The 25601-nt window shown below is 39.3% G+C and overlaps 1 protein-coding gene across 5 annotated transcripts in view; it reads left to right on the top strand.

The window, feature by feature from the left end:
• The window catches only part of GAB1 (GRB2 associated binding protein 1), a 98458-nt gene that overhangs the window by 40877 nt on the left and 31980 nt on the right, over positions 1-25601 (top strand). For 4 of the 5 annotated variants that reach the window (XM_040554611.1, XM_040554608.1, XM_040554610.1 and 1 more), the window contains exon 2: positions 15685-15979. In XM_040554611.1, the coding sequence (XP_040410545.1) occupies positions 15685-15979 (295 nt within the window). Of the gene's footprint in view, positions 1-5640; positions 5660-15684; positions 15980-25601 lie in introns of those variants that run through there. The other variant, XM_040554612.1, reaches the window with a different exon arrangement.

Genomic DNA, 25601 nt, shown 5'->3' with positions numbered 1-25601 from the left:
ATGCTTCTCTACTGTGTCAGCTCATTTGTGTTACCTGATAAAATCACTGGAACTTAGTTTCTTTCTGTTTTGTGGGCAATGTGTCAGTTCTGTGAGTGCGATGTGATACCTCTCTTAAAAGCTTAGAGAAGCTCAGCCGTAGCTTTTCCTTCAAACACTATCACACACTGTCATCAGCTTGCTCGGGCAGAAGGTGTTGAATTTGTATGTCCAGTTCAAGCACATATTACTGCAGGAAATAAGTGATCCCCAACACTTTGGAGAGGGTGTTTTTAGTATAATAGACTATTAAATAGTTTGTCTAAGTTATTTTTATTACAGCATTTGAGCCGAGTTGTGAGGGGGTGGAAAGCATGTGATTAATGCTGGTTATGCTTATTTATTGCTCACAAAGCGACTAACTGATTGATTGGCATATTTTACTTAAAGTGCCAAGAATTCGGCATAAATGCTTTTTATTGCTGCTTTTATTCAGTGACTTTGCCAAAATAATTTTTCTCTGGATTTAAGCAATTTGGACAGTGTTTATTAGCAACTGCTGTTAGGAGTCCTGTCAGTGTTTAGACGCTTAATATGCCATGGGGCCTTGCATTTTAGAAGTTAATGGAAAAAAAAAAAGCAGTGCACTTGTTTTGAACCAAAATGAAGTGATACTGAGGTTCTAAACATTTGTACTTCATCATCTCATCCTCAGTCTTCTGATCTTTGCTGTGTAATAATTCAGTTTTAATCTAGCAAAATCTGAGCTGACTTGCCTCATCTGCTGAAGTCTTACTTTTTATGAGAAATTTTAAAATTGAGAGTAAGAATGGGTGTTCCTGCCACCCTAGGAAGTGAGCATATTTTCAAAAGTGAGAGTATATTTGTTTCCCTTTTATTCATTCTTCTGACCTCCCTACTTACCGAGGAAAAATTAGTGCTCTCAAATTATGTAGTAGCTTGGGTGAAGTGGCACCTGTTTAATAGGGGACTGGCTGCAGCAGTATGATAATGTGATGTTTGTAGGTGTCTTATCTTCACAGTCGGTGACAGTGAAGATATAATCATTCTGCATCAGCAGCTTCTGAAATTATGGCTTGGTGTTGTTGTTGTTGGTCTTCCAGTTCTTCTGTCACGATTCATGTAGTGAATAAGCAGCTTCAGCTCTGAAGCTCTGTAGAAGAAAGACACTTGAGACAGAGGCAGAACTAACCTGCTCAGATGTGAAGGTCAGCTGAATATTGCTTAGAGGAGCTGTTTACATTTTTTTTTTTTCAGCACTTGCGCTGGCCTTTAGGTCTGGGAGGGAGGGTAGATGATTGTACAAGTATGGGAGCCATTCACTCGGAGACTTGAATACAAGCCTTAAATCTGTTTAGCACTGAGGGTAAATGACACCTTAGAAAGCCTGTGTGAGACTGAATGTTGGATGTGGAAGGCAAGCGCCCTACCAGGCCACATATCACGGATTGGAAATGGAGCACTGCAGTCTTTCCCGTTGGGCAGTGCTGCCAGCCTGTAAAGCAGGAGGGAGGCCCTGGAGACATGATGTGCAGGGGGCTTGCTGAAGGGTCCTGCGCAAGAACCAGCCAGACTAGCAGCATCCCTCCCAGCCAGCTGTGCCTGATGGACACCTGGACAACTTGTCACACGCCCTAACATAAGTGGTACTGGTGGTTCCTTGGGGGGAAAAGGCTTCGGGTGCCCCTGTAAGTGAGGGGAAAATGAGACATTTCCTTTGCTTCAAGTTTGGTATGTTGTTATGGTGGTATATCTTTATATATATACACACACACATACACATATGTATTCTTTTAAAAGCTAACTGAAATCAGTCATCTAAGTTCATACAAATGTGATATTTTCTTAAGAGTTGGAAGATAGAAACAAGATTTAAAATCTTGTATAAGAACTTGCACTGCTCTGCTGCTCCAGAACACTTTCCGTCTGAAGGATTAAGTAATGGTTGTGTTGAAAATACAGAATAAACCTTTTCAAAGTCATCATAATACAGATACTGGGGGGAAAAAAAATTAGTTTTGTAGTTATCTAGCAATTGCTAGTACTCACAGTTCCAGAATGAAAAGGGTTAAGTTAGGAGTTGAAACAAAGTACCTGCTGAGGTAGTTTGTTTTTTCCATCTACCAGCAATTAAAAATATTTTCAGCCTGCTGCATGTGTACCTTATAATTCTGTTAGAAGACAAAAAAAAATTTAGAAAAACATGTTTTCCCCTTTCCACAGTTACATTGTTCCTGTGCTGGCAGTAGTAAGAGCTTCCAGAGTGTAAACAAAGTAGATACCCTTTAGATGTATAGAGAGCCGATACAGTAAGTAACAGGGCATCCAGTTTTAGAGTTCCTTTGCTGCCTGTAAGTTAAAAATTAAACAATTTTTATAGTAAGTGAAACTCTCACAAAAAGGCGTAAAAAGCAGTTGGATAATGCAGTGCTTGCTTTTCACATCAAAGAGCAAAGCTTAAAAATGTGAAGTGCTTTGCAAACCAGCTGAAGTAAGGGGGTTGTAACACTTGAATATGCTCAAAATTTAGGAAGAAATACAAAAAATAAAACCCTGACATTTAATTTCTCATAGCAGTGTTGGTGGTTTAATGATTAGTTATTTCATTTTATCTATTTTTCATGTTTTTCTGTGCTTTGTGATGTGATCTGATACAAATGAAGACATGAACAGTCTCACTGTACTGAGCAAACAGCAGGCTAATTGTTCACTTTATCTAGTGCACAGAGGAGGAGGGGAATGAAGTTTGTGGTGAGATCAGAAATTCTATGCAATTCTTATTCCCTTAGCAGTTATTCATCAGAAGGATGCTGTGCTTAAAAAGAACAACAACAAAAAATATCCAGAAGGCTAGACATCTTTTTTTAATATAAGCAACAACAACAAAAAAACACCAAATCCTTCTCAGAACTTAAAGGGAAAGATGAATGATGATATTAAGCATGTCTGGGTTTGGGGCATTTTTTAGATGAGAAAGTTGATACTAAAGTGCATTTTGCCTTATCTTGTTGTTTATCCTAGGAAATATTTGGCATAAGGATTGCATTTTCTGTGCATTTAATGTTGAAAACAGTGTCATTTGAATTTTATATCCTTAGATGATACTGGAGATGTTTGCATTCGTGTACTAACCAGATGCACGAAGTGCCCTTTTTTGTATCATGTTTGGATGAAGTCTTAGATGTCAAATGCTTTTAACTGAGATGTGAACTGTTGGCTGTTTGGTCAACTCAATGCCCTTTGTCGGGTGGTACCATGTTGGGAGCTGTTCAGCTGGGAGCTCTGCCCATGTAGCAGAGAGCCCTGCTGCAGCACAGCTGTGGTGGCTGGCCTCTGAAATTTGGGCTGAGAAACAAGCTCCTTCTTTCATGATACAGCTACATAAAGATATTCTTATTATTCTGCATTTACTTACTTTTTGTCATATGATGCTTACAGTGAAAGAGTATTAGTCAAAATGACCAGAGCTGTGCAGTTGGGTTTCTCACAGCAGTTCTCAAAGGAAATGCTGCGTTTTTAGAGAAAACAACCTAACGCTTCCTATCTTTCCGCTTATTTAAATTAAGCATGCGGACTTGATTCAAGGTGAGTCTGGGAAGAAGTGTGATTTTCTTGTACCTTGTAGTTCATTTCTTTTCTCTCAAATACGCTTACCTCCTTAATATTTTTTGAAGTGAAGTATTTGTGGGCCCTGGAGGTTGGCCATTAATTTTAGGCCATTGTGTGAATGCTAACTACTTAAAAATAGTCGTGGAGCCAACCTTGCTTCCTCTCAGGGTTTATCAGTTGGAAGCATCTTCTTTTTATCCCATGTGTAAGCAGAGACCTCTCTGGATTGATGATTTGATCTGTATAGTGGAAAATCTAGGCAGGATATCCTTTCTCTGTTATTCATTGGTGTGATGGCATCAGGGTCTGTCTTAACATGGGGGAAGGGAAAGGAGGATCCTATTAACAGGCAGAGTGGTTTCAAGGGACTCTTAAACTGTGAACTCGCAGGGAACCTCACATTTACTCTCCTTGTTGAACCATTTCTGCTTTGAGCTATGATTATGCTGTGTGGCTTCTGCTGCTGTGCTGAAAAGCTTGCTCGTGTGCAGTACAGCCATCTTGCATTTGGAAGTGGTTGTGGGTACTGTGCTGGAATATATCATCAGGAGCTCCTCTGTGGTTAGTGTGAGTGCTTGCAGGCCTTAATGAAATACCACATTGATGGGCTAGATCCAGTCTTATACTGCAGAAAGGCAGTGCCCGAGCTTCCTGTGCTAAGGAAAGAGTATTTCAAGTGCATTTCTGTGACTGAAATGCCTCTAAAACCATGCAGTCAGTGCCTGATGTATGGTAGAGGTTCAGTGAATGCATGATCAAGTGTGTCCGCAGGGTAGCAAGCATGCTTGGAATTGTGTTGGGATATTATTAGGACCTTGTGTTTTGGCATGCTTGTAATTATTCCTCAGTAATACCCCTAGCCTGAAATTTCTTCGCACTTCCAAGACAGAGGGATGTTATCAGCTTCAGTGATTGAGGAAGAACCCTTGATCTAGTAGTTTTAAGCTCCCAACAAGGAGGCCATATAAAAAAGGCACTGATTATTTCCCCCCCCCCATTCCCCTCTTCAGGAGATAGAGTAGGGCTCTCTACGAGAGGGGTGAATCCCTTTCAGAGTCGGCTCATTCTGCTCTTATCTTGGTGACCTGGTTGTGTTGCAGTGTAACCGCACAGGAGGAACCTGAAGCCTTTGGGGAGGGATGACAACAAAAACAGGACGTGATTGTGGGTTTGCAAGACAGCAATCAACCAGTACTTGGAATGCAAGACAAAATCATTAGAACTAATGAAAAGAAATGCTCTAATTGCCTGTCTGGACTTCGGAATCTATAACTCTGGAGTGTTCATGCCAAGATGTTAGTAAAATTTAAAGCACATGACTTTTATATTGGTAATGAAAATGTCTGTGGTGTCATTGCATGGGCCTTTACATCAGGGGAGGATAAAGACCTTTCCCTCTGTAACATGAAGTGCTCTTTGACTACTTCAAACTAGGAAAGTCCTTCTCATTAGCAGACTGTTCAGTGACTTTTGATCATAAGACTCTTTTTATTCTTTTAACTGCAGTGTTTAAATGGACTACTGGTTACAGTTCATACTGGGATGTAATAATGATTTGGAAAACAAGATACCATGCTGCAAGAAATTTCTATTGCTTTTTACTGCTTACACTATCATAAAATTGAGTTGGTTTTATGAAACAGTCTAATGACTGACTTCAATGCAGAACCTCAATATATGCAAGAATTTGTACCTCTGTACACTGAATGATGTTGCACTGTTTTTAACCTAGTTCAGCCTTGAATCTGTAACAAACATCGTGAGTCTATGCAGGTAGCATGCTTTTAAAGCAACGTTTTGAAAACCGAAGCAAGGGAAGGTTTTTCAAGTCTTAAACCCACCCCTCATGTATTAAATCATTCGAAATCTTACAATTGCTGTTATTTTCAGGCCATTGTGTCTACTTCCTGTTGGTCAAAGGTTATGAGGATAGGGTGGTGTATAGTGAGATGGAAAGCCGACAGGAAAAAGAAAGCCTTGCTTATTTTGGGGTAGACACAACTACAGAAATGGCCAGGACATTGCTTAAGTTTTCTGAAGACTTAAAGAGGTAAACTAGAAAAAACTGCTGTTGTTGTTTATTTTTCTGCTTTTTAATTCATGTGTACGGAAAATGATTTGGATTAAGTAAACAAGGGCTTCCTTAGAGAACAGTATCTTTCTGCTTGAAATATGTTTTTTAAATGGTTTAGCTTTTGTTTTGTTTTAGAAGTGGACTTGATAAAACTTTGTGAAGCACCGGTCGAAACCTCCACCCGTTTGTTCACTTGTATTGCTAACTCATTTAAAAAAAAAAAAAAAAGGAAGTTTTATGCCACAAAGTGCAAGTAGGAGTTCCGTGATGTATTGCTTCAGTGCATTACAGGCATATGTGGGCATACGTAGGTGTGTTAATACAGTCCTCTAAAACACTTAGCTTATCTTAATATTTGTATCATTATTCAAGAACCATATGTTATTTCTTGGCTGTTAAAACAGTAGTGCGAGTCCTTCAGTTTTGTCAACACGCAGGCTTGCAGCGAGCTGTTGGGAGCAGATGCTGGCTGGCTGGGGCTTGGCGTGCCGGCGCTCAGGTTCCTCCGGCAGGGCGCCTCGGCTCTTGTGGTAAGCAATTGTGGCAAAGCGATTCCAAGGAGTTGGTTTCTGAACAAATCTGGATTCATAAGGTTGCTGTGGGGTGGGAAGAAAAGAGATAAATTAGTTGGTCGTGGTGGTTAAATTCTACAAAACTGTTGATCTAATAATAAGTTGTGTGATGGTACTGTTAGAAGCTAGGAAACAAAAAACTTTTTTACTGGAGCTGATGAGAGTGAGTAGCTTTTTGTAAGCTACTCAGAGTTGTTATACTGAAGCTTTTTAATTTTCAAGTATGCTGGTATATAGTTAAGTATGCAACGTAGCTGACTTTTCATCTTAACCCTTTTGTAACTACTAGTGACTTATTTGAACCTTAAAAAGTATATTGTTTGCCATCTAGGAAAAACAGTTTTTTTATTATAATAGAATCTCAGCGTAGTATAAGCAATTTATGTTATAATGTATTGGTAGTTTTGACTGTGCTGGTTTATTTAGAAATGATTTCTTTGTCTGGAGTTCTTCAGGTCTGCTGTGAAAATGCTCTGAGCAGAGTTTCGAAGTGGTTCTCAGTGATTAAGGGTGGATGTATGTATCGGACACAATGCTGATTTTTGTTTTACTTTTGAATTTTCTTACCAGCTCTTTTTCCATCTCTGCCCACTTGATTCATGCACATTGCAGACCTGATTTGCAGTGGGAAGGTTGATAATTTTGCTCCTAAAATAATGTAAACAACGCTGAGCATGTCTGTCCTATTTCTCCCCATTTCCCTGCAATAAGGAATTCCTTGCAATGTCTTACAGTATTTAAAATATAGTGTGTTGATTTTCCTTGTAGTACCTTGGCAGAACAATAGCTTTCCCTTCAGCATGCCCAAAGTGGCCCAACAAAGTATGAGCCCTCTCATTGCTGTAATAGTGGCTGACTCACAGAAGAGGCTCCAGCTCTAGTCTGAAGATGCTTGACTTGCAAAAATGTCAGCTAGCACACAGAACATACAGTCTTGGTCTCGCAAGGAATGGATAAGGATGGAGTGTCAACATGTCCTAAATTTAATTTGTAAAGATTATTTAAATAGTCTGGAATTTCCTTTGGAGACTTTTCCATGAGTGTTAATAGACGTCTAGCAGCTTCTTTCAGTAGGCAAGCAACTAGTAGCTTAAGCCACACTAGCTAGATGGGGAGGCAATTAGTAGGAATTACGGAGTAACTTTGCACTGTCCTCAACTCCGCCTTAATTCATCATCCCTTGTTGAATTTGGAGAAAATGTTGCTTCTGTAGCCCAAATCCCCTTTCTTTTATGGGGAATACAAAACACAGCATTTAAGCCAATGAATATTTTGATTGAGATGACATGCAGAATGCCTGGCCTGTGTGGTCATCTGTAGAATTGTCTGTCTTGTGTGCAGCTTGAGCACACTTGAGTGATCCAAACATGAAACAGTGAAGCGTGTGTTGTACGTTTGTTCATTGCAACTTCAGTGTCCTTTAAAGGGTCCAAAATAGTGATGGAGTTTTTACACAGTTCTAATGTCTTGCTTTTCTTTGTGTCTAAGGCTTTCTCAGTTTATGAAGACAGATATCTGCACAGGCAAGTAAGGAAAAATGAAAAATGAATCTGTACAAAATAAAAAAAAAAGCACTGGGTTTGTCAACTGGAAGACTGGCAATTTTTCACACCCTGTTACAAGCACCACTTCAAAATGACTACCCAGCTAGGGAATGAAAAATGAGTAGACAAAAATAAATGGTGGAATATTTCATCCCCTGCCACTGGTGGGAAAGCAGCTGGTGATATCCATGGAGTGTAGGCTTGACATTTCAGCTTTAGATTAATTGTGTCTTTATAAGTAGTGATTTTTTTTTTTGGTTTTCTATACATTGTTCTCATGCAACTTGTCACGATGTGTACTCCTGAGCTCAGGACAGTGGAGCCGGAGTCGAACACAGTGCGGCTTGCTTCTTGCCTGGGTTGTCGTGTGCAGGGAGTCTTGTCAACGCTGCACTAATCCTTGTAATAAGAAGTGTACAGTCATTTAATAATAATAATAATAATAATAAAAAAGCAGAACCTACCCTGAATGTTTTGCTTTCTTAGATTAAGACTGGGAGGGGGAAGGGACTTTTAATTAAGAGTTGATGAAAAGACTCAAGTAACTTTTTTTTTTAAAAAAGGCGAAAACCCCACCAACTGCACCACCTTTGTCTGATAAATACACAAAAACATGACTGTATGTATGTGTGGGAAAGATGAGAGGAAGGTGCCCAGGATGTGCTTCTGATGAGAGAGGAAAAGATGAAATGTGGGAGATGTTCTGAGAACAAGGGCAGCAAGCCAAAGGTGCCATGCAGATAAGTGGGTAAGGGACCTGCAACAGATATACTTCTCTGTATGCCACGAAAAGTGGTTGTCCTGGTTTCAGCTAGGATAGAGTTAACTTTCCTCCTAGTAGCTGATATGGTGTTACGTTTTCATTGCTGACGAAACAGTGAGAGGAGATGGCGAAGCTCATTTTTGTCATAGGGAGCATGTTGTTGGCAAGACTGGTATGAAGCTGTGTGTTAGCCACTCAGGGTGGGCGTTGTGTAGCAGAACAAAGCAAAAAGGTAAGCTTGCAAGAGATAAGAAACAGCACAATGTAGGTGTTAAGGGGTGGGTGAGATGATGTGGGAAGCTGGAAGGATGGTCTGGTCACTGGTCCTAGTTTGGAGACGTGATGGCCCAGTTCCTGGCTCCACTGGAGACCTGCTTCATTGCATTACCTTGGTGAGTCAGTTCGCCTTTGGTGAAGATGCGGCGATAGTTCTCTGATGTGTAGGAGTATTGCAGAGAAGCTAGTGCTTGCCATTACAAAATTTCTGACATAGTGCAGAAAAGTGTTGAAGTGGCTGATGCTACCAGTCATGATAAGGATCAGTGTGACATGGAGAAGATGATACAGATTTGGTTGTATAATTACACTGGGAATAGGCACAAGACTTTAATAAAAAAAAAATAAATTAAAAAAAAATTGTGAAGGATTATGAAAACATTCAATTAGTTTTAGATTGACAAAACAGCAGTTAGAGTGCTAAAATTATCATCTGAGTTGTATTTTGTCCTGTTTTTGATGCTTTAATTAGCTGCGTAATGCTGGGAGACTAGTTAGTTCACATGCTGAACCATCACTTATGAAACAGTGCTCACAGCAAATCTGTGTGCAAGTATTGTTCTGCTGTATTTGCAGTGTTTTCTTTTGTTTATTTAACAAGCTAAAGTTAGAATCGACAGCACAAGACTAGAAAATGGTGACAATAGTTTGAAAACAGGAAATTTTGGCCTTGTGTGTATTCGGAACAGATGATCAGGATGATGGCCAGGAGAGTGGAAACTTCCACTGAGACTGTTTTTTCCTTATTTTGCTCAGTGAGAAAAGATGGTGCTTCCTGGAAAACAAGTCTTAAGTATTTAAAGAAAGTAATAATATATCCAGTGTTTTCCTCATATCACGTTTGTTTGTTTTGCAGCAATCTGTTTACACTCCTTAGTGTTTAATGCTACTAAAAGTAGAACACTTGGACTATTATGAAATCTTGGAAATGAAGTTTCTGCTCTTAGAGTTAAGATACTAACATGCTTTATTTTGTGCTGAGTTCATTCAGTATGTTTTATTTTTTTTAAAGGCATCACTTTTTCAGGAAGAGTGTGGCTGCTCCCAGTAGGTGTTACAGCACTGATTTTAAAAAGTAACTAATAATTCTGTGTCCTTGAGTTGTGGTGCTTATAGTAGAGCCATTTATTAAAGGCTTCCTAAAAATGCTTTCCGAAAAACATCCCTTAATCTATTTCCATGTAGAAATATACAAGTGCTAATTTCATAGGGAAAACCTCAGCCAAACTTTTAATTTCACCATTTAGGATTTCTGCAAGTGGAAACAGTGAAGTACTGTGCTTGAAGTAACATTACTTAAGGTGACCTATTTTAGCTACTTCCCGGCTGTCCTCCCAGGTACATGCCTTGTGGTAACGAAGCTCAGTGGTGACAGCTGTCACTGCCCTGTGCCCAACACAAACAGGACCTAAAAAGAAGCCTAGTGCAAAGGAACAATGTGGTATGGCATTTGGGCTTCTGAAGGGATGCAGAGCTGAGGTCCGACGCGTGAGTCAGCAAGGCATCATCGGAGGTGTTTGGCTCCTGCGATGGATGGAACACCTGGGAACTAGAAATGGGGAGGGAAAGAGCAGAAGAAATATTTAGCTTCTGGTTGCCATCCTTCTTCCTGTTTGTCCAAGACATGCAGCTATTTCCTTGTTTGACTTCAGCACTGGAAAACAAGGTAAAGGGAGAGAGATGGATGAAATGGAGCACAAGCATAAGGAAAATAAAACCTTAATGCAGCAGGTGAGTCAAGCGACCTCAACAGTACGTTCAGGACTGAAACAAAAGTTCAAAAGAGGGTTCTGAAGTGACGAGGGCCGTCTTCCCCCTTCCCTTACTTCTCTCTAGTTCACATTCTGCATCTTTTCTCAGTACTTGGGATGTTCTTTTGGAGCAAAGCAGTGTTTTATCATGTTTGTAAAATATGAAGTGTTCTCTTGGATCCTTCCCTGTGCCCCTGGGTGAGTTGCTTCTTTCTTCCAAGCTTTAGTTTACTTCTCTGGAAAAGAAAAATGGCAAATACTGCCCTTTTAAAGTACTTTGCAGAATACTAAGATGAAAAACTGAGCATGTGCCTACTGGAGAGATGAGAAGGAAGGTCTGAGACCTGTAATTTTATTCTTGGTTCTACTGGTCAATCATGGGCAAAGATTTATTAGTGAATTTGCTGGGGAGGGACGGGAGCAATACTTCCTTGGAGCTGGGCAGTGCTTAACAATTCTGGAGACTTTTTTTCAGTGGGTTCTACCTGAGAGAAGAGCAGATGTTATCTAGAAGGGGAAAAGCAACTTTAAATGATGTGAGAATTATGGGTCATAATACTTAGCAAACCAGACAAGGACAGTTGACAGTTTGTCAGTAAGCAAAGTTACTTGACCACGTGAGAACTGTAAGAAAGATTGGCCAGAACAAGTTGTTTTTGATTTATTTAGCAGCTCTAAGCTTTTAAACACTTCATGCAACTATTTTGGCCTCTTGAGCTGCAGCTTGAGGGGATCTAAATGGAACGTTAAGTCCTTTTTGAAATAAAAAGGCAAATTATCTGTTCTTTCCGGGCCCCTTCCTCCTTCCTTTCCCTCTCCACTTAGACACACATCCACTATTTCCTACATCTTTGAACTAGTGCCAGCAGCTGAACGAGGTACATCTCAGATACATGTGACGAGAAGAGAAATAAATAAATCCATAAAAATTTAAGGAAAGTATAGCTAAAGCGTGGCTGACATCTTCAGCTGATACACCTTATGTAAGGAGATATTGCATATAGTCTTATCTACAAGCTTTCAAAAACAACAACATAAAAACAAAACCACCACTGTGCTAAATGATGCTTTCTACAAGTATCCTAGCTGATGTACTCTTTTCTACATCAAAATTTTACATATGAGTGAGTGGGAAAAATTAATAAGAATTTCTTATTTCTGTTTTATAATCTACTCAAAATGCTGCTTGAGAATTACTGGATTCCAGTATTACCCTGATCATTTGATGCTCTGTGGGTGAGCAGCTTGTCACATTTTAGCCTACTTCAAAACCAAGCAAACAAGCTTGTTTCTATAGTTATGATGGTCTCATGATACGGTGGTCTCATGATATAAACAGGACAATGTTTGGCAAGAGTGGTGGAGTCCTATGTTAGACCAGCTGATAAGCTTTGCAGCTCTAGCAGAAAAAAAGCTGAGAGGCACACAAGTCCTTTCTTAGTCTGAAACAAAAGCAGCAAACCTTGTTTTGCAGTAAATTATGTTAGAAGCCTCCATGGGCTTCTGGTGAGCTTGAGTCGCGTGACATTTGCCTTGTTACCCTTTCAAAAGCATCAGTTTTACTTCAGAATTAGGGGTTTGATCGGCATGCAGTTTTGTAGCTAGTAGTTAGTATAAGTATGTATTTTACAATTCCATTTATTAATAAACTTTTCATATATGTCTATCTATCACTTCAAACAAACAACTTTTCCTGCATTAGACACTGGTTTTCTGTGCTAGAAATCAACTAGATTAAGCTTGAGAAGTTAAAAATATACTCAGTAGGTTATGGGATTTGAACATTGTTCCAATACCAATATTGTTTAAGCCTGGAAAAATATTTGAGCAAATAATGTGTGGTTGGTAGTTGTAGGTGACATGACAGATAATTGGTACTTACAATATTCCTGTGGCTTAAACCAGTTGCTTTTTTTTTTGGTGATTAAAAGAAATAACTGTATGCAAAATTTTCAGACAATGTCAAAAAGGATTAAAAAAATTAAATATACATAAATACATCTTTGCACATGTGCCTGCTGTCTTTTAGAGAACTCTTTTTGGAAAGCAGTTACTGAAGAAGCTCCTTCATTACATAGATAGCACAGGATTTTGTGAGGCAGTATACAGCTTTCATTACAACGACAAATACTGAAATGTTAAAAATAGATCAAGCTTTAAGAATCCCAGATATTTTCAAATAACAAAGAGTGATTTATGTGGGCTCATTTTGCACTTTGACAAAATATAGAGGCGCTTTTGTACTATGATTAGCAAGGGTGCTGATGTCAGTTCTCTTGTCTAGCTTTAAGCTTTATTCTGCTGCTAAATTGTGCTTTGTACTGTAATCCAGAGAACCTTTGTATCTGCCTTATTAGTGTGTAGTTTATGGAATTGCTTTTGTTTTTGAATATAATCTGTGCCAGTTCCAGTGAGTGTGACTCATTATCTGACTGAAATAAACATTCACATATGCACTATGTGAAAACTCTTCAAAAATAGTAGCAGGTGCTGCTGGGCTGAATTCGATGTTTTAAGTACTTAATAGTTGCTGTTTTGTAGCCCGAAGGGCTCAAAACAAATTCTGTTTAGCTGGTTGATTTTCTGAATTTAAGAGTGCTGTTTACTCATTAGTTCTCAGCAAAGACTGGTGGGATTGATAATATGAATTTTTCACTTGTTACCATAGTATTGGAACTGAGCTCTCATGAGAGGCATGCTTGGTTGGTACAGAGTTAATTTTTGTTCCGTGAATTGTGAGACAAATGCATCTTGTAGCTTTCTTCCTCTAATCTTTCCTACTCATTTAAGCATCAACCAAGTCCTCTGACTGACTGAAGGCTGAGGTTCAAGATAAGTCCAGTTTGTCAAGTACGAGTTTTGCAGTTCATTCAGAAGTTATCTGTGGTCAGCCTTGTCTGAAGAGAATGCCTCTGATACTGACGTTTCCTGTTATCCCAGAATCGAAGTTGTCACTTGGCTTGGAAACAGGAAACCAAAACAAATTTTACCAGTGTTTCTGGGTCATTGTTACGCGGTGCTTAGCAGCTGTGCTACTAGAAGATGCTCCTTCAGGAAATGAAAGTTAAGGTGTTTGGTTTGCTCCATCTGCCACTGCAGTGTTTTCTGCTTACCCAGTTGAACTTGGTGGTGCTGTGTACATCATTGCTTGAGGCCCTGACTCAATCCACGTGGTTCCACATTTCAAGGCAGATGCTGTGTTCACAGCTACAATAAGTATACTTATTTTACCAAGTATAGAAGTTGCCTTAAAATCGAGTAACTTCTTGCAGCTTTGTAGCTGGAGAATGGATTTCAAACCTTACTTAAGCTGTCTGGCATTTTTCCATTTCTTCCATTTTCTGTATTATTTTTTCATAACAGCTTCCTGAGCTTGATACCCAAAAAAGCATGTGTGCTTGACAATGAGCGGTTTGTGAGTCTCCAGTGCAGAGCTGATGGCAGTGGATTGGAGCTGTGAGATGGTGGTACAGTTCTGACTGTTCCCGATGTCTTCCTCCATTGATTTGTTCAAAGGTTATAGCTTCATAAAAATGAAATAGAAACTCTCTTACTTCCTGAGAAAACGGGTCTGAGTCTTTTTTCCTAACGTATTGTCAGAAACTCTTGATTTCAAAGCTACATCGCAATATGTAAAGGATATCACGTCTTGACTTCCTCTGGAACCATTCCTGCTGATTCTTTCTTTCCTTTAGCCTTTTGTTCTGTCATGGCTAGCGTACAGGCAGGGTTAGCTGATACTCACCTACATATTTTTTGGGTTTGTTCTCTTGCTTTTTGTCCTTAAAAAGGACTTGCTTGTAACTTTGCTTGAATATCTGAAGGAAGATTTTAAACAAGTAACTTGTTGCCCTGCAGACTTGTACTGTGCCCTATGCAGTGGTTTGGCTACTGTGTTGACATGCCTTGGTCGCCAACTTTGCTGAAAAGTGCGGGGGGGGGGGAAAAAACACAAAAAACCTACCATGTGATGGCTCTCCATTGGATCCAGGCTCTACTCAAAACTGTGAGAACGCAATGCGCCTCTTCTAGCGGGCTGTAACAGTACGTCTGGTGTCTTCTACCGTGCCCTTCATCCTAGCACGTGTGCATATAAGGGAGCTTACGGTGTAGGATGCTGTGCTGTTGGTAGGGCTGAGGTACCAAAAAAAACAAAATGCAGTGAAGTGGGGCAACAAGAATGCTGTTGGTAACAAGACAGAAGTAGTATGCAAACCTTGCTGTCTTGGTTTGAGTTAGCATCTTTGGAGTGACAGAGCATGTTTTATGATAAGTGATGGAGGCCCCCAGCAATGAAAGGCAGCTGAAGATTAGTTGGAAGATGAGGCAATTTACTTCTGTTCTTATCCTTGGCCAGCTTCTTTCTATGTGTAGCAGCAGGGAGGTTAGTATAACAAGTGCAGTAATTGTAATTTTTTTTCCTGTGGATGTACCTTATGCAGGGGCTTTTCATGTGGTAAAACCTTGACAATTTGGTCATTTTTCCCCTTCCACCTCTAACTTTTTCTGAAATAATAATGTAGGTCCTTCTCTGTAACTACAACTGTGAAATATTAAGAGGTTCTGAGGGCAGAGATTGCTTAACATCAAGAGGAGTGTGTGGTGTGAACAGTGTGCTCTTGAACTATCAGGTTGCTATCATTGAGTATCAGTTTAAAAAAAAAAAAGCTAGAATCCATCAGTTTGAAGTGGCCGATACTGGGGGAAAAAAACACAATGGAGAACTTAGACATATTTTGCTTCTGCTTCCTTCAGAAGTTTTTTTATGCTTTTTCCCCTTCTCCTGGCCTCCTTCCCACCTTTTTCTCTTTACTAAATTCATCCTTTCTCCTTTTTTAAATAGTGACTTAATTATATGTTCTCTTTTTTAAAAACAAAGCTTGAATACAGAAGAAATAAACCTTGAAATACAAACTCACTAATCCTGTAGTCCATTGCTGTAATAATAAGTAAATGGATTGTGTTAAATTCAGCTGTTGAATTATAACTTTTCATTATTACTCAGTTCTACCCAGGGTGAAACCGTATGCAAAATGTAACAATTTGAAAGTATTCTTACTTCTAATTTTTTTCCCTTTTTCTCACTGATTTTCAGGCATGGAAGAGGAGATGGTTTGTGCTTCGCAGCGGCCGTTTAACAGGAGATCCAGATGTATTGGAATACTACAAAAATGACCATGCCAAGAAGCCTATCCGAATTATTGACTTAAATTTATGTCAGCAAGTGGATGCTGGATTAACATTCAACAAAAAAGAGTTTGAAAACAGTTATATTTTTGATATCAACACTATAGACAGAGTTTTCTATCTGGTGGCAGACAGCGAGGAGGAGATGAATAAGTGGGTCCGATGCATCTGTGATATCTGTGGGTTCAACCCTACAGATGAGGGTAAGTTCTGTTGTTTTTTTTTCATAAGAAAGTGGTCTATCTACATGCAAAGACTGTTCCAAAGATCAAATGACTATTTTTAGCTAGCACGTTTTAAAACTCATATGCATTAACTGTGAAATTTCCTTGTTACCTTGAAAAAATGTAAGCAGAACAGAGGGCGATATTAAGAATTCATTACAAATTAAGTGTGCCGTAGAAATGGAATGATGCTCTTCTGTTTTGCATGATGTTAGGTCTTGAGAATATAGGGAAAATCAAAGTAAAATCGTGCAAAACAGAAGATAATCATCAAAGGAATCCTGTGTGGTATAAAGTACATGGCTGTGCAAGCAGAAATGGGCGCAAAATGTCCAGTTTCTAATATTGCCATTTCTCCATCTGCTTTGCAACTTGGAAAAAATGTCCTCTCCTTACTGGCTGAAACAAGCAAAAAATAACTTGTAGCTCTCCACTCTCCAGCTCAAATCCTACCAAAATAGACATTGTGTGAAAGCAGCATGTAGGAAACATGATCGTGTTAAATACCTACAAACAGCTCATTGCCATTGCTTCTCCTGAAGCTAGCCTTATTTATTTGCTTATTAGTGGGTTGCATGAATAGCTGTAGCCATGTGCACAGTCACATAGGGGTCGCAAGAGGCTTGCCTGACTGAAGGGGGGGCTGTAATTAAATCCTTTTTTTTTTTTGGGGGGGGGGGTTGTTGTGGGTTGAGGTAGGGCTTTTCTCTCTCTCTCTACTCCAGCCAAATGGCCAAAAATGACAGGAAAACATTCTTGATTTCTGAAGAGGGATTCTTCTCTTTCTCCTTAATGCAGTTTTGAACTAAAACTTTGTCATGAAAACTGCATCCATGGATTACCACTCTAATAGCAAACTCAGTGAAGGGCGCTTATTTTGACAGTTACAGCATGTTTTTATGACATCCTTAATATAACTGAGACCACCCACAGCACATTTCTAAAAGTGATTGCCATATGAATCAGTGTTCAGTCTGCCAGGCATCTGTTACGTACAGGAGAGAGGCAGGCAGGTGATTGCTTTCTGATGGATAATGCACCAGTGCAGCTGTGGGCAGGAGATGTTCAGAAATCACTGGTTCTGGGGACAAACCAGGAATCTGGGAAGTAAAGAGGAAATGTACTTATCTGCCTGCTGCGTTGTACGTGAGAGCGCCTGTCCACTGTGCGTAATGGAAAAGTAGGGTCACCTCAAAACCACGAGGCCTTCTCTTGCTTGAGGGCTGATGTATTAATTAGTCCTTAATTTTCTGTTGATGAAATTCTCTATGAATGCAGAGAGCTAACAGTGGCCTGTTTGGATCTGTTCTTTCTTTGTTTGTTTTTCGAATCAATTTTATTAATAAAACTTCTCCCCATTATGCTCTCATTGTGTTTTATCTTTAGAATTTTAGTGTTGTTTGAATTACCCCAACCCCATCGCTTCATGTAATTGAAAGATGGCAGTTCTGTCTGCTTCATGGAATTAGTGAGCTCTTGCAATACATAGGGGAAGAATTAAAAAAGGGAAATCAGAAAATCAGTTGCTGAGGGTCTGTGTATTGCCAAATTCTTATTTTATAGGATATATCTACCTGTGAATGGAAGACTTAAAGTCATAGGCATACTTACAAAATTTGTGTTAATGTACAGTTTATGTGGAAGTTAAAGAACAGGTGAAATTTACCACAGGCAATAAATAAACTCTATTACTTCAGTTTGGATCTAGACAGCAAGACAACGTATGGGCCATAACCAACCTTCCCTTTAGCCTATGGAAATGGAAGATGGTTTTCTTTGGAGCTGGACAATGTCTCTTGCCAGACTGGTTGCAGGTCTTGTTGTGAGAGGACTGTCATTAGCCACCTTTACTAGATCAAGGACTGGGGCTCCCCACCAGCCCGCAGCTCCTGCTGCTGTTTGTCTGGAAGCCCAGTCCGGTTGTCTCCTTAGAATCTTGAAGAGAAGTTAAGAGAAGGTGGCACTTAATGCCGTTAGAAACGGAATATGGAGTTGCTGTTTGGGTTTGGGAGAAATAAGGGAGAAAGAGAGACAGTCAAAACTCTGCAGAGATAAAAAAAAAAAAAAAAAAAGTCGCTTCAGTGTGGTACTGAATTGTTCCTCCCGTACTTAGTGAAAATTCAGAGATTCATGTAATACTAAGCCTGTATTTTCTTCTTGTTCCTCTTCTAAAATCAATTTTCACAGTAATTTATGATTAATACTCCATTGTGACCTTCCAACTAGAAATTGATTTTTGCATGTGAAATCTATTCATTCTGGAGATCTGCAAGATTATATTTGTATTTGGAGAGTAAGAGTAATTTACATTCCTTTGTTACCGTTACAAGTCATTGAGTCTCCAGCTTTCTGATTGCATTGACTTGTGTGATCTGTAGCAATTACATTATAATGTAATTGTATTGTTTTTTATAGGAATTTGCTTTAACTTAGGCTTTACAATTACTTAGATTATCTCTTAAGATTGCAATGAGCCCAAAACATCAAGGAAATGTTTATTTTTTAATAACCTCAATAATTCCTCTACTTCTATATGGAAAATTGTGAGTGCATTTTACAACTTCTTCATTAAATGCTTTTTGTTTTCAAGTGGAATCTTTTTAAAATGTATATGCAAAGGGGGGGAGCTACACATGAGCATGAATCTCAATTGCTTTACCACCAATTTTCCTACTGTACTTTTAGAATTCATATTTTCTGTGTAAGGTCAAAATATAAGGTAGGTATGGTTTAGTCATGTAGAGGTTAAACTGCAACTCTAAGTGAAAGCATGCTGCCAGTTATTTGTGTGCTTGGAACTCCAGTGAGACCTTCTGGGATGGAGAAGCAAAACGGACATGGGAAATGACCATTCTCTTCTTGGCGCTGTGGAGACCTCAGCCGAAATACTGTGGTCTGAGTTTCCAGGAGGATGAGGATAAATGTTGAAAGAACAATAGGAGTAGAGGAAATGGATTTTTAAGTGATCGATGAGGAGAACAGTTGAAACAGTTTCTTTTCTTCCCAGAAAGAAAATGCTTTGGGAATAGTTGTTTTTAAAAGTATAAAAACTTGTGATAAGCAGGATGTGATGGATCAATTGTTACCTAAAGAGAAGCAATTTGTTTTATTTTTGGTGAGAGATGCAACAATAAGGGAAAACTTTCCAAGAATATTTAAGCACAGGTCCTGAAAGAAGGCTGTGAAGGTCCTTCCCTAGAATTGAGTAGACATTCGTGATCAGTGTTTTATACGTGATCGAGCTCAGTGCGTCTGTAATTCAGTGAATTGCATATTTGGCAGTGCAAGGGAAGGAGGAAATGATCTTACTATATGCAAACATGTTACTTGCATGTAGTCTTTTGAATAAAGACAGCAATGATGAAGTGAAACAGGAGGAGAAAAAAAGGAAAAGAAGAAAAAGATGTTGAAAGCTATGCTTAAATTTACACAAATAACTTACATGTGCTAAAGAAAATTTCCCTTGTCATAAGGAGAGTATCACAGATCATGCTTTGAAAAAACTACAGCTTGCTTCACACAACACTTTCAAATTTTGCAGAATTCCTGTTCAGGCAATTGCTGTCTGGTATTTACTTCTCATGCCTTCTGCATTTTGAACAGTAAAATTGTCAACTAACTATTTTTTAACCATGTACTGATAATACATGTGTTATATTTGGGCACATCATCATAGCATGTGTGTAAGAGCAATGACTGGCAGGATGAACATAACTCTACCTTCCTACCTGCTCCTTGAATTCTCTCCAGTAAGGAACCATGCTGCATGGCCAGGTATCACTGCTACTGTACTTTGCTTGGGATCTCTGTATCAGAGCAGGATACCATTGTGTTGCCTGTAACATGAGTGTGAAACAGAAAACGGTCTTGTGATCATCTACCTTATCATACACACACACACACGCACGCACGCACACCCCTTATGTACCTTGTCATATACTACCTTATTTGTGGTAGGAGGCATCAGCATGTAAACAGAGGAGTAGGAAGTTAGAGCAAATAAGGCAGTTTTGATTATGGTGACAGCTAAGTTCACTTAGTCCTTCAGTTATTGGACTGTGTTGAACTCCGGGATTACTGAGAAGAAATTATCAAGGGGACTTAGATAAATAAAGTTGGATATTAGACATATTTAGGATGCCCTTCCTGCATGAAGGGGCAGCCTGTAAGAGACCCAAAATGTTCTTATTGAATGGATGATAGAGGCTTGCTTGTTTGGCAGATCAAAATCATTGTCAATAACATGATGAATACTGGGTACCTTGGTCATGAAAGGTCTCAAAAGTGAGAAATAGATGGAGGAATGCTAAGAAAAATGCATTGTCAGAGTGATAAACTTTTAAATAAGTTTTCTCAATGGATATGAGTGGAGTAGTAAAAAGGGAATGGAAATCTGTTACTCTTAGACATGAGGTGGAAACAGACTGAGAAGGCCGGTTTATTTTAATAGGCATGATAATAGGACATTGCACCGTAGAGATGATGTATGTAATGACAGTCTGTGACTTTTGACACTTATTATGACTAATTAAAAGGAAAGTGATCTCAAAGATGACATGCCAGGAGGATGAGTGACTGGTGGCACTGAATGGAGTTAAGCATTAGGAGAGAGACCCTCCAGATAAGAATTGTGGATCAGTTATCTCAGAAGTGAGGTAATAATTTTAGAGGTAGCAGTGGTGCAGAGGCATCTATTGTGGGGGCTTTTTTGGATGTTTACTCTAAGTGAAGGAAATGGCTGGTGAGATGTAGAAATGTGATTTCTTGGTGACAATGTCATTGCTAAGAATGAAGTCAGAGTAGACTGTGGAGGAAGTTGTCACAGTCACCAGATACCATCTAGAGAAACTGCAGAGTGGTAATAAAATTTGAAGTTGGTCCAGAGAAAGACCTGAAATTTGGCATTGTAGATTTTGTAGAGGTAGCTGATGGCTAAAGACCTGAGTTGGAAGGTGGCAAAGCTGGGATAACCATTGCCCATTTTCAAAGGAGAAAAGGAATACAGGACAGAACGTGAAGCTGTCTTCAACTTCAGATGATGTGTTTAAGGAGGGTGGCTAAGAGCAAATGACGAGCAGAGCACAAAATCCGTGGTGGTACATCTTCTCTTGTAAGTATATGATGAAAAACTACCTACATAAAAAACATGCAATCAGGAGTGCAGTTAGAACCTTCATCTTGAGTGTTTGGGGTTTTTATGTTAAACTGCTAGCTGCCTTCAACAGGAAATCCTGTGGAAGGTTGATTTTTCTTTTCCTTGAGAAAAATAGTGTGAATCTAATTTGCATAGGTAATTAAGTTATTTTTTCCCTCTGGTTCCTGGTGGACGTCTTTTGTGCCATTAAGATTGCCTGACAAGCTGCTTGGAGAAGGGGATTGCAGGAGGGTGGCTTGGAAGATGCTTGCAGATTGCTAGTTATTGAGTCAGGAGGTGTTGTTCACCATTATGCTGAGCGCTAAAAAACATCTTTTTGGAAGCCTGTAGATGTCTGTGGTTGCAGCCAGTGTGATGCAGCTGGGTAAACTCGCCATGTGACAAGAGCAGCCTGTTCTAGGAGGAGAGCTCTAGACCTTTATAGTGAAGGAAAAAGCTTTTTAATGTGGTGAGCTGCACTGTTTCTCTTCACAAGCACCTACCGAAGTTACCCTGTAACAGTACTTGTTGATTATTTTTCCTGCATCACCCAGCCTGCATACCATCTGAAGATGGAGAGAACGGGCTACATATGTTTCTTTTTCCTTTTTTTCCCCCCTTTTGAAAGAACAGTCTTCAAAAGAAAATTGCAGGTGGAGAGGGGGAAGAAATTCTGAGTGGAAATGCTTTTGGTGTTTTTGAATTTTAAATGGGTAACCAAAAGGGGAGCTTAAGTTTACATATGAACTGCAGGCATTAAGTACTAAATTGTACAATTGAGCTCTGAAAGCTAGAAATGTTATCATGTGATAGAAACTTAGAACAGTTGGTCATGTTTCTGGTTTGTATGCAGGAGCCAGGGATGTCCTGAACGGAAAATACAGTAAGCAACTGCTGAATTCGTTACCTTCTTTAAAAAGGATATTGTTATCCTCAGGAAGAGAGGGAAGAGATACTTGAGATGATATTAAGTTAACAAAACACTTCCAAAATGCACAGGGACTTTTAAAGAACTTACAAGGGTTTGATCCCTGTATAGCAGCAAGGTTCAGAACGGAGGCTCGCTGCATAAGTTTCATATTGATTGTAAGCTGATCACTTCTGCTGAAAACATCTCTTAGGAAAGTTTGGTGTGCTGCCAAACCCAGACTAACGTGTCCGTGCATCTTCTGGGCTGGATCTGGCTTGCATCTATTGAGTTAAATATGTGAACAGAGCAAGTGCTTGTTTGTTTGCACCCATCAGCGTATGCATGCTTGTGCTGTGTGTGTGCACACACATGTGGCCCTTTGATTCCAGGATCTTTCATCTGAGACCGTGTAGAAGCTGAAACAAGAGGAAGCCCGAGCAGTGTATTTTGGGATGTATGGTGCTACGTTAAGCAGCAGAGATAATGACTTAACAGACTAACTTAAAAAAAAAAAAGTCCATGTAAGGATTAAAGTATTTAATCACGTGTACCATGTATTTGGTATTTTACATACGTGCAGCTTGCATAGTGGATAGATGTAGAAAAATGAGTAATATAAGAGCAGAAGTTATTAGTGAATTTTCTGTACCATAGTATTTTTTTTTTATGGCCAACACTGTTGTATCTGAAAAATTCTGTACAAGGGTATCACTAATATTTTGTTGGCCACTGATTGTTTTAATAAGAACATCTGCACCATGGTAAATAGATGGAATGAGACATAGAGTAGTAGAATCATGTGGCTGCATATCTGTTGCTGATTCATTAGTACAACGGGAAAATCCCACTTCTATTTTTGTCGTCTTACCTTTGTTGCACAAAGAGTGCGTTTTTCTTACTCTTTGATTGCGATTTCGGTATGTTATGAAGTGATGATTCTTGTAATGAAACTGTGTACGTTGCTCACTTTCAGAGTATTTTAAATGTTTATCAGAATATTGAGCAGAGAATGTATATCACTACATGTCACAGTGCAGCAAGACTTAATTTCTGACAAAAAAAACACCTGAAGTGTAAACTCCTACACTCAAATCTTCTAGGTTATTCGTAGTATTCTTGTTCATAAGGTTTTCCTATTTACCACCTTGATTTTTTATTGTTTTAATATTGGAGTAAATATAAGTATAGCTCTGAGGAAAAAAAAAGCGTAAATTGTAGAAAAGGTGATGCCATTAACTGCTTTTAGCAAATTAAATGACAAAAGGTATCTTCTGAGAAAGCTGCTTATTCTAGCTGTACCAAATGCAAGAATTATAAAAACAAAACAGGATTCTTTTTACGCTCGTTTGCATGTTAAATATTCTGGATGTTTTTCCAGCTCCCAGTTGTTTCAAAGCAGCTCTAGTGTCTGAGCTCTGGGAACAAACCAAATGACTTACGAGGCTCTTTGGTGTGCAGATGACCCCTTCCCTAAAAATCTGCTGGTTCAGAATGAAGCAAGCTGATTATTGTACTCTTTGAAATCATAATACGCTGCTGGGATAAACCCTCTTCTTCATATCAGCTTGTGAAGTAAGTGGCTAAAGAGAATGTTCTTGAGGGTACAGATAGGAAAACAGCACTCGTTTGATCAGTGATAAGTCGTTAACATTTCTGTTTTCTTGGTAGTCAAATTTGAAATAGCTTGAATGCATAAGGTGAGTAAGAAGTGGCCCCGCGGTGAAGAACTTGAGACTGAATTAAAGCAGGCAGTAGCCTACACCATTTAACACCTACAAAATACCAGGAAAAAAAAAGCACACCACCAACAAAAAAAATCTGTAGGAGGACTCGGGGATTTTGTCAAATGGTGTCCCTCAAAGTAAACGAGACAGCCTGTCATAAGGGAAGCGCTGCTAATGATCCCTTAATGCTAATTGGCTCCAAATCCTTGCTTAGAGAAGAGATCATGAGCACCTTCTGGGCATTTTGACAGTGTCACCTTTAATCATCAGTAATAGTCGAAAGCCAAATGGTTGGAATAGGAAGAGTGAAATATCGTTATATCTTTGTAAATCAATAAGTGTGATCAAATTTTGTGTGTTTTATGCAACAGTTAGTTTCCCTCTTCAGGAAAGAAGTAATAGAGCTAGGAAAGGTGGGAGTGAAGGAAAACAAGCTCTGCAATGAGATGGTTTCTGTACCAAGAAAAAATAGGCAGCACCAAGTCAGTGAAGCTGTGACAAAGTTCCATAAAGTTGAGAATATCCCCATTGAATGGGGGAACAATGAATTGGGAACAAATGTTCATTATTTCTCTTAGGAGTGGAGCTGAAGGATATCACTTGAAGTGATCAAGCTGAAGGTTTGAATCAATAGGAAGTAGTTTTTCATGCCATACATAGTATCTTGTGGAACTGCTGTCACGGGATATTGTGGAAGTCAAAAATAAATAAATAAAGGTACTCAAAAGAGGTAAGAGAGATTCAGAGGCTGGCAAGCACAAACTCTGGATGCAGCCTCTGCACTGGGATGTCCCAAAGCCGTAGAGCCTCAGAAGCTGGGGGCAGGATGCCAGGCTTGCCTTGCTGCTTGTGCTCAGCCTGTTTACAACAGGCCACTATCAGAGGTGGCATCATGGGCTTAGAAACTTCACATCTGAGCCAGTATATTTAGCCTAATGGCCTTCATCACCTTACCCGTGTCACTATTTACAAGATAGAGCAAGCCTTCAACTTTTATTTTTTTCTCACTCTTTTTTTTAAGGAAGTAATTTTTCTTTCTCCAAACATGCTGTATTGGTCCTCTACGTTGCTTATTCTTTCTTCAAGCTTCTTGATTTTGTTTTTCCCCTGGAAAGTTGCTATTGAATCGGTTATTCTTCCTGGGAATGCCAACACATGATTTTGTTTAAATGCCTCAGCCTTATGTAGACAGGCATCTTACTATGTACCTGCTAAGCTCTCCTGACTACCTACAGTCTAATTGAAATACCCATCTTCCCCGAAAGCTTCAGGGACATCCTGTTTGATTTCTTTTTTTTCCCTTGTGTGAACTCAGCACCAACCAGTTCTAATGATGTGAAGGTCGTGGAACAAAGATGTGGAACAGGGTCTGGTGACTTGGGTACTCTGAAGCCCTTGTAGATCTTGCTTCTCCGTAAACATAGCTAGAGAATGTAGTATATCTGGCAGGAAAGCTTTCTTTTGCTCTCTTAGTCATGTGTAAACTTTGTGCATGGTTCCCAGTTCTGGAAGGCTCAGAGAGCTGCCTGTCCCTTCTCCTACTGCTTCTTTTCCAGGAGCAAGAAGGTACGTTTCTGATAAGGCCATTCAGACACCTCTCTGTTTCTGCTATTGAACCCCCAATATTAGGGGGAATGAAGAAATATCAGTTGTATTATTTAATGCAGATGCCTCAGATGTGCTCCTACAACCTCTTGAAATTCCTAAATAATAGAGCATTGTTCATATTTTCATATTTTAATATGTAGCAAAGAAACCGTTCTGCTGTTGTGTGTGTGATCACTGGGTGCAGTCTGGTATTGCCTTTGTTCTGCTGACATGTTTGATGGATAG

The sequence above is a fragment of the Cygnus olor genome, chromosome 4 (assembly GCF_009769625.2).
Source record: "Cygnus olor isolate bCygOlo1 chromosome 4, bCygOlo1.pri.v2, whole genome shotgun sequence".
In the NCBI taxonomy this organism is placed as follows: Eukaryota; Metazoa; Chordata; class Aves; order Anseriformes; family Anatidae; genus Cygnus; species Cygnus olor.
The sequence above is the reverse complement of the archived record's forward strand: the minus strand, read 5'-3'. Positions and strand labels throughout refer to the sequence as shown.